Source organism: Amborella trichopoda, chromosome 3 (assembly GCF_054954075.1).
Source record: "Amborella trichopoda isolate Santa Cruz 75 chromosome 3, AtrichopodaSantaCruz75HAP2 v2.0, whole genome shotgun sequence".
Classification (NCBI taxonomy): domain Eukaryota; kingdom Viridiplantae; phylum Streptophyta; class Magnoliopsida; order Amborellales; family Amborellaceae; genus Amborella; species Amborella trichopoda.
This window is the reverse complement of record NC_142338.1, coordinates 60,165,856-60,174,026: the sequence shown is the minus strand read 5'-3', so window position 1 is coordinate 60,174,026 and position 8,171 is coordinate 60,165,856. Positions and strand designations below refer to the sequence as shown.

General features: G+C 38.5%; 1 protein-coding gene across 2 annotated transcripts; it reads left to right on the top strand.

Annotated features, from left to right (window-relative positions):
• Positions 1–264: 264 nt before the first annotated feature.
• On the top strand, positions 265–6,344 carry LOC18421453 (Quinone reductase family protein). 2 transcript variants are annotated; one of them, XM_006826251.4, is made up of 4 exons: positions 265–764; positions 1,737–2,349; positions 4,016–4,375; positions 5,856–6,344. In XM_006826251.4, exons 2-4 carry the CDS (start codon positions 2,180–2,182, stop codon positions 6,082–6,084), a joined length of 759 nt encoding a protein of 252 aa, XP_006826314.1. In that variant the 5' UTR covers positions 265–764; positions 1,737–2,179; the 3' UTR covers positions 6,085–6,344. The 2 variants fall into 2 exon arrangements, with proteins under 2 accessions (XP_006826314.1, XP_020517394.1); XM_020661735.2 differs by having other exon boundaries at positions 706–896.
• The last annotated feature ends 1,827 nt before the right edge of the window (positions 6,345–8,171 follow it).

Genomic DNA, 8,171 nt, shown 5'->3' with positions numbered 1-8,171 from the left:
CAAATAGATGGTCTATCTAAAAACAATCCAAACTAATAGTTTAAAGGTTTTTTTTATAAAATTATTATTTTTATTTTTTAAAAATTATTTATATTGATGATCTTCATGTTAGATATTCCACGTCCTTAAAATTTAGGTCCAAAATCCCTATCAAAAATAGATTGTGAAGTGTCGGACACATTTCTACATGGACTGACATCCGTTATCAAATTGATTGAGAGAGAGCGGCTCTCTAAATCCTAGTCAATGAGGATAGAGAGAAACGTGTTGTGCACGCTGGCAATGGGACCTCCATCAAATAAAAAATAATAACGTATCGCGAGCCCACCTTCTAATTATGTATAGCGTTACAGAATTCGCACTAACGCCACGCTTTTCCATCTCTGCCCCCATGACAACCACCAAATCATCACAACGACCAACCCCATATTCCCGCTTAGGGTGGCAAAATAGTAATCTTTTTCGAATATGGTCGATGCAACGGGTCCCGATCAATTCATTTTCATTTTTGAGGCATATTCCAGAAAGCCAATAAAAGATAGCGAGGAAAATACAGCTTGGCTTCTGCATTTTCGCCCATGGTGAAAATACTGCGAAGAATTTGGTGAAAACTGGTCATGGCTTATTCTGCTAACGATAAGCCAGTCAAAGAAGAGAGAGTATAGGCACACAGCAAACCCTATACTAGGTTCTGGAAAACAGTAGAGGAAAGTGAATTTTCCCTATATCAGGTTCACGTTTTTTCTCTGAAGCACTGAAACCAGGTGAGAACTGTAACCCTAATCTTATTTGCTTTTTTTTGAGTTGGAGATGGAGTTAGGCTTTGTTCAAGAACCCTAATTGAGCAATGCAAGTGTGTTTTACTTGTGATTAAGTGAGACGAACCATTAATTGAGGTTTGATCATTTTCTCTGCGATTTCTTTCTGCATTCTGTGATCTGAAATAACTTTTTTTTCTCTATTTTTGTATGATGATAATCCAAAGTGGCTATGTATGGAGTTGTGTTTCTTTGTTCAATTGAATTTCGGCACAGAAATATAAGTAGCAAGAAGACCTGTATTTTGAATATTGTTGTCTCTCTCTCTCTCTCTCTGACCCTTAAGATAGTTCAGGTAGCTGGAGCAGGGATCATTTTAGTTTATTGTTTATATTTTGTGTTTTCGTGCTTTTATTGTTTCAGTGAACTTTTTTTTTTTTCCTTCTCTATAGTTATGGTTTTATGTTTAAGATGAGGATATCAGACAAAAAAATTATATTCTTTTTTTTTCCCTCATTGTTTTCCTCTCTAATTTCAGAGTCCATTGAAGTGGCTAAATCATAAGTAGAGTACTGTTTTGAAAATATTTATTTATTTTATCCGTTTTTCCATCTTAAAAGATCAGCACTGTTTTGAGTAGCTAATGCTAGTTTTATAGTTGAGTTTTTCCAATTTCTGTTGGTTTTTCTGTATTAAGAGTAAAGGGAGCTTATTAGACCTTCTCCTTTTATTTTTTTGATGTTCATTCCAAATGAGAAGCAACTCATCTTGTAAGATTGTATATTTATTAATTCTTGGTTCTGAGGTACCCTACATTTTATGTATCATCGAAAGGACAATTTATAAGTGAATATACAGATTTTGGTATTATATTTTCAGCTATCATACTACTTGAGAAAAAAGAAGAACATATTATGCAAAAAATTTAATCATACTTATAAGTGCCAAATCCTGATATCTAAAGACTGGAATATACAGAGTGAAGAAATACAACTGAGCCTGAATCGTTGATGAAACTGCCTCTGTAGTGCAAGAAATTGCATGTTCAAAGGAATCAAAGTATATGTTTCAGTTAATACGAAGGAGATAAGAAGTGGATTTACAGTGTGTTGGTTGGGTTTCTGCCTTGCAGAAGCTCAATATTTGAAGGAAATTTTGCAACAGATTGACATAACTGAGTAAATTTTAAGTGTGAAGGGTGCAATAAATTGGATACCTCAAAGACAACTAAACATACTTGGAAGAACAAAGACGAAAACTGCAAAATCCTTATCGGAACATCGATGTCAAAGAGCCTGAGTTCCTAGGGAATCATTGAAGGAAGTTAATTCTCTTAAGGGGTTTTATTTGTATATATTCAGTTATCTATAAAATTTATTGTATATTGGATATTGGGTCCATTCAAAGGGGCAGACATTTAAATGGGGAAAGGAGGGGGGTGTGTACCTAGTAAAAAGCGCATGCCAGTGGTGGTCTCTGAGGATCCCCCAAATGCTACAATAGAAGCTCCAGATGGTGAAGAACCCGCTTCCTCCCAAGATGCACCTTCCGCATCTCTTGCAGTGGTCAAGAAACTCAAGATCTTCATCGTGTAATTCTCTCTAAAACTCTCCCATATTTCATTATTGGTTTATATGCAAATTTATGCATGCGTATATATGTTTGCTCGTAATACACAAAAAACATGTACTTATGTGTGCACTTCCTATGTGTGTGTGTGTGTGAGTGAGAGAGAGAGAGAGAGAGAGAGAGAGAGAGAGAGATGATTTAGGACTTGGGACCCTCTTGAGATGACTTGGCTCAGGGACCTCCCTAGTGATATAACAAGTAGAATCACTGAGGGTGAAACACATAAGATTGCTATAAGCACGTGATGAGATGTAAGGCTAGGGGAGTCCTGAGTCTTATCAAGTATTTTCAGAAGCAATTAATATTCTTAGGAATTTCAGAGTCTTACAAGAATAGCATTCGCTGAGTTGATTTGAGACTCATAGGGGAAGACCGGAGTCAAGTTCGGGTTTTTTAGTAGAGAGAGTTAGAGAGGTCGCGTGGTGCTTGCTTGAGCTGCAAATGTTATTCTTTGGCTGATTGTCCAAATTTCCTTTAGTTATCTAAGGGACCGTTCGATTGCAAAGTTTTATCAAATGATTTTTTTTTTTTTTTGAATTTGTAAATTAACATATGGCAATTTACTCAATTATCATTTGTTCTATATGGGTGTTTGATTTTTACAACTTGAATTGTCAATTGTGATTATGTGGTATGATGGTGGATGGTGGTAGTGATGGTGTCATGGTAGTGTTGTGAATGCGACGGTGATGGTGGTTGTGGTGCGGTGGGAGTGAGCTGGGCTGTGGTGGTGGAGTGGCTGTGGAAACTTCTTTTAGTGACACAGTAATGGTGGTGGTGGTGGAGCTGTGGTGGAGGTGGTGCTGGCTGGGCAGTGGAATGGTGGTAGTAGAGCGGTAGTGGTGGTGGTGATCATGGTGATCGTGGCGGATAGGCGCTGGTGGTGGAGTAGTGGTGGTGGTGGTGGCCTTGGAGGTGGTTGTAGAGTGGTGAAGGTGGTGGTGGCGGAACGTTGGTGGAGGTTGTGGTTGCTAGGCAGTTGTGGTGGATGTGGAGTGGAGGCGATGGTGCGGTAGTGGTAAGGTGATGATGGTGGCGATGGAGGTAGTGGTGGTGGCAGTAGAGGTTGTGGTTGTGGAGTGGGGTGGGGTGGGGTGGAGTATTGGTGGTGGCGGCGTTGGGAAGGTGGTGGAGGCAGTAGAGTGGTGGTGGTACTGGTGCAGTAGCGGTAAGGTAATGGTAGCAGTGGTTAGATGGCGATGGTGGTGGCGGTCACAACAGTGATTCTGGTAGCTTTTTTTCTTTGGGGGGGGGGGAGAGACAGAGAGAGATAGTGACAGCATTGATTCTGGTGATTTGGAGGGGGGAGGGAGAGAGAGAGCCAAATTAATTTTTTGAAAAAGCAACTCCAAGTTGTTTTTTCAAAAAATTCAATTTGGGGTCCAATTGCAATTGGGAATCAATTCAAATTTGTGAATCAAATATTCGTTGAGGTCAAATTGTTGGTGAGAAATTTTCAACTAGGACGGAAATTGCAATTTGGTTTGGAAATCAAATGGTGCCTAAATGTCTAGATATGCATTAAAAATCTTTTTATGTAATATTTTAAACCATCAATTTATATTCAGAATTTGGCCCTCTATTCTTATAACATTGAATTTTTATTTTTAAATTTCTTGATCTAGCAGATTTTATTCCATGTATGGGCATGTGGAAGGTTTGGCAAAGAGAATGAAGAGAGGGATCGATGGAATTGACGGAGTAGAAGGGGTCTTGTACAGGGTGCCTGAGACACTATCACCTGAGATTTTGGAGCATATGAAAGCTCCATTAAAGGATGAGGAGATACCTGAGATATCGGCTGCTGAATTGGTTGATGCTGATGGAATACTCTTCGGGTTTCCTACGAGATATGGGTCCATGGCCGCTCAGATGAAGGCTTTCTTTGATTCTACGGGTAAATTGTGGCAGGAGCAAAAGCTTGCAGGAAAGCCTGCTGGGTTCTTTGTGAGCACTGGTACACAAGGAGGAGGTCAAGAAACCACCGCGTAAGCTCTCCTTTCTCACAAAATGCAGGCCCTTTCTCTATGCATGCTTATGAATTCCTTATGTCATGCTCAATAATTCTCTCTTATATACTTTGAAATATATGAAGAATGATAAAATATGTACCAGAAGCTCAAACCAATGTTTAAATGAGACTCTAAGCAGTTACACCCATGAATAATCCACTTTCAAGCAACGAATTGATCTCAAGGTCTAAATATTCGCATTAGGATTGTGTCCATTTTATCTAATCCCACTTATCCTGAAAATTTGATGTAAAAACTAGTCCCAGCCACACCAGTTCAGAATATATAATGCATGTACCTTGTGTCCTTTTCTATTTTTGGTCGGTAAGCGGCAGAATTTGAACTTGGATGTGGTGCTAGAGTTCAAGCCGGTGCCCAATCCCATGTATCATGTGTCCAATGTTCTGTAGATTGGTAAAAGTAGATCATGTATCTTGCCTTTTGCATGATATCTTTAAATGGAAGTTGAATCTATGATATCTATATAACTCTCAAATATAAGCCACAAGTACCTCTTAGAGATCACTGAGAACTGCACCAAGTCATTTTTTCTCTTGGTTTATATCAGGTTGTCAGGGCTGGTCTCCATCAATAGGTATTTGGAAACTTCTTTCTTTTGAAAAGCAAAATAATCTTTGCTCATATGCATTCAGAACTCAATGTATTTCTACTTTTATCAAGTTCTTTTCACATTAGGTTTCCGTGGAAGTCCAAAGTACTTGTCTTGTGGAACAATACGAGGCCAAGCCTGGACTTGGCCATGGGGTGTTGGAGTCTTAGAGCTTTGAAAAATAGAATTGAGCAGCACAGCTATCTATCTACCAGATAATGTGCACACGCGCACATGTTAATGTATAGTTATGTATCTGTGTCATGTTATTCACTAGAAATTGCAAAGAATATTTGCATGAACTGACTTTTCTACAAAAACTTAAACCGCATCTTGTTGTGGAATGTCAAACAACTCTTTGCATTTAGCCCATAAATTTGTGTAATATCTTGATTTCCAAGTGTAATATATGTCAATCATGTTTTTCCTCAAGAAGTCAGCAGAACTGCACATTATTTTGGCCATTTCAGAGTATTGATGGGTCACCCCAAATGGGCTGTAAAGTGAGCTGCGAGTGTTAACGAGAAAGTTTCTTTGCTTGTGGGAGATCTGTTATGCCTAATGGATTAGCACATTTAGGAAAGCTTCCTTGCTCGTGGGAGATCTGTTATGCCTGATGGATTAGCACATTTAGGAAATAATTTGGCAATTGAAGTTGTTTGATTAATAAAAACCCAGTCTCGTTTTGGTCATTTCTAAAAGCTATATGGGGTTACTTGTCATGATTTTTCCCATCTGAATGCAGATTCTCTCTGGTTTTGCTTCTGATAATGATTTGATCAAAGTCTAACCAATCATTGCCAAAATTTTGGGCAGTAACTAAACGTCTATAGCCATGTTGTGCAGTTGGACTGCAATCACGCAACTGGTTCACCATGGAATGCTCTTTGTTCCAATTGGGTATACTTTTGGGGCTGGGATGTTCAAGCTGGATTCCATTCGTGGAGGCTCACCCTATGGGGCTGGTGTGTTTGCTGGAGATGGCACAAGGGAGCCAAGCGAGTCAGAGCTCGCTCTGGCTGAGCACCAAGGAAAGTACATGGCAGCGGTGGTCAAGAGGCTTTCAGTGGCTTAAGTTTGGATCGTTACCTCTTACCCATGTTTCATTTTTCAAATTCGTTTCTATTTTTTCTAATTCAGGTTTATTTGTGGTGTTTATTTTTACCATGTTCCTCTTTTTTTTTATGGTAATTCAATATTTGTTGTGCTGCATATGGGTTGTAACTTGTAAGTCTAGATGAAGAATGCTCTCTCTAATAAAGATAAAGTCACAGAGTTTGCTCTTAACAATGTTCTCTATGTTTTTGATATGAAGTTATTTGGAGATGGATGAAACACCAGAGTGTTGTTCTTGATGAGTATGGATAAAGTCGCACCACATATTGTTCTTTATCGCTGCATGTTGTTATACATCATGGTTATAATTGAACAGGATTTGTCTCCGTTGCTCCTTTCAGAAACTCACCTTGTTCTATTGATGAATTTCATCTCTATGAAAGGATTTTCTGTAATCAAGTTGAAGTGTAATAGGTATATCATTTTTATGGAGGAACTGCTTGATCCATCTCTACTGGTCCCTTCCTTGGCCAGTGAATCCATCTCTACATTAACATTTCATAATAAGTTCAAACGAATCCAAAGTATTATTAACATTTTGGTATTTAAACATATCTGCCTATCTTTACATGTTTAGCATCTTCTCTAGCTGCCTGATGATTGATGTTCAAGGTGTCCTCTTCCGTGGGAAAGGGTTGGAAGAATCTAATGATGATCCTCAACCCACCAGTACGAGACTAAGCATGGCTCTGTAGAATCCAATAATTGGTCCACCCTTGAAGTTAAAAGCTTTCCTCTGCATTTCTTTTTTCAAGATTTTTCCTTTGCATTTCTTTTTTCCAAGATTTTTCCGCACTAGATTCCAATACTAAAAATTTTAAAATCTTTACTTGATCAAAATTTTCCTTACCAAATTTCCTCGGACCATTTCAAAAAGTACCATAGATCTCAGATTTGAGATTTCCACATAAACTACTATAAATTTTTTTTGGCAAGCATCATGCTATTGTCAAAATTAATATTTAATTAATTGTCTAGATATATATATATATAGATTTGCATAACCCTACCTTGAGAAACTTCACTACCCATGGTTGTCCTCCAACAACAAATAAGTGCCTCCACCTATACTCTTCTATGCTTTCTATTTTTAATAGCCGTTGTGTTATGAGGTTTGTTTTTATTCATTCCTCAACCACTCATCCCATACTTCATGAAATCTCTGTTGTTGTTTACCTTCGACCCTCATCTATAATTCCCAGTCACCCAGTGCATGCTGCCACTTGGAAACCACAATGCACATGCCACAACATTGCAGCTGCAATGGAGGATGGCAGGCATCTGCTGCTAAACAGCTGTCAGCAACTCGAGGATCCAGAGATTTTACTAGGAGAACAGCCAATGTTGTCGAAGTCCATTGATTGACACAGGTAACATATGTATGAGCTCGTTATTGAGAGTGAGGAACCATCTACGAAAATGAGATATTAGGAGAGCAACAGATCGCGACCATGGTTAAATTGACAAAGTCACTATGGCGGTTTAACTTGAATTAGGTTTCTTCTGAGCCTATGCATAATTTGATCGTGAAGAGTTTCGAGGGAACAACATTTCGTTGGGACTTTCTGAAGTACATCGATGTTGAGCATTTTGGGAATCCGAATGAGCCAATGCCAATGGTCAAATGTCAAATTCTTTAAATGTGGTGATGGGGTGCAAGCCGTGGACTACAAATCGAATGGAACATTAGCAGGAAGTACCAATAATGGTGGGAGAAGGTGGTTTGGTCAGAGACCCACAGCTATTGCTACTAAAAGGAGGCTCTAACCATGTAGGGGATTTCTAGAATGAGTTGCGTGGGAGGCATTCACTTTGTCTCCTTGCTATTTTTTTCTTTTTTCCTAGCAATATGGAGATTTTTTTTAAAAATTTAATTCTAGCAAAATGGAGACTTCAACTACTATAGAATTTTCAGTGGGACTTTCATTTACCTTGTCTCGTTATATATTTTGTTTTGTATTTTTTTCCATGATTGTAAGCACTAAAACCCACATGAGCCATCGATCATATTCATAGAAGATACAATAGAACAACCAACATCTATTT

Excerpts from the sequence above, each read along its gene's own strand:
- LOC18421453 (XM_006826251.4), top strand. The coding sequence starts at position 2,180 with ATGGGGAAAGGAGGGGGGTGTGTACCTAGTAAAAAGCGCATGCCAGTG. Across the intron at positions 2,350-4,015 it reads AAACTCAAGATCTTCATCGT|ATTTTATTCCATGTATGGGC; the intron begins GTAATTCTCTCT and ends TTGATCTAGCAG. Across the intron at positions 4,376-5,855 it reads GGAGGTCAAGAAACCACCGC|TTGGACTGCAATCACGCAAC; the intron begins GTAAGCTCTCCT and ends CATGTTGTGCAG.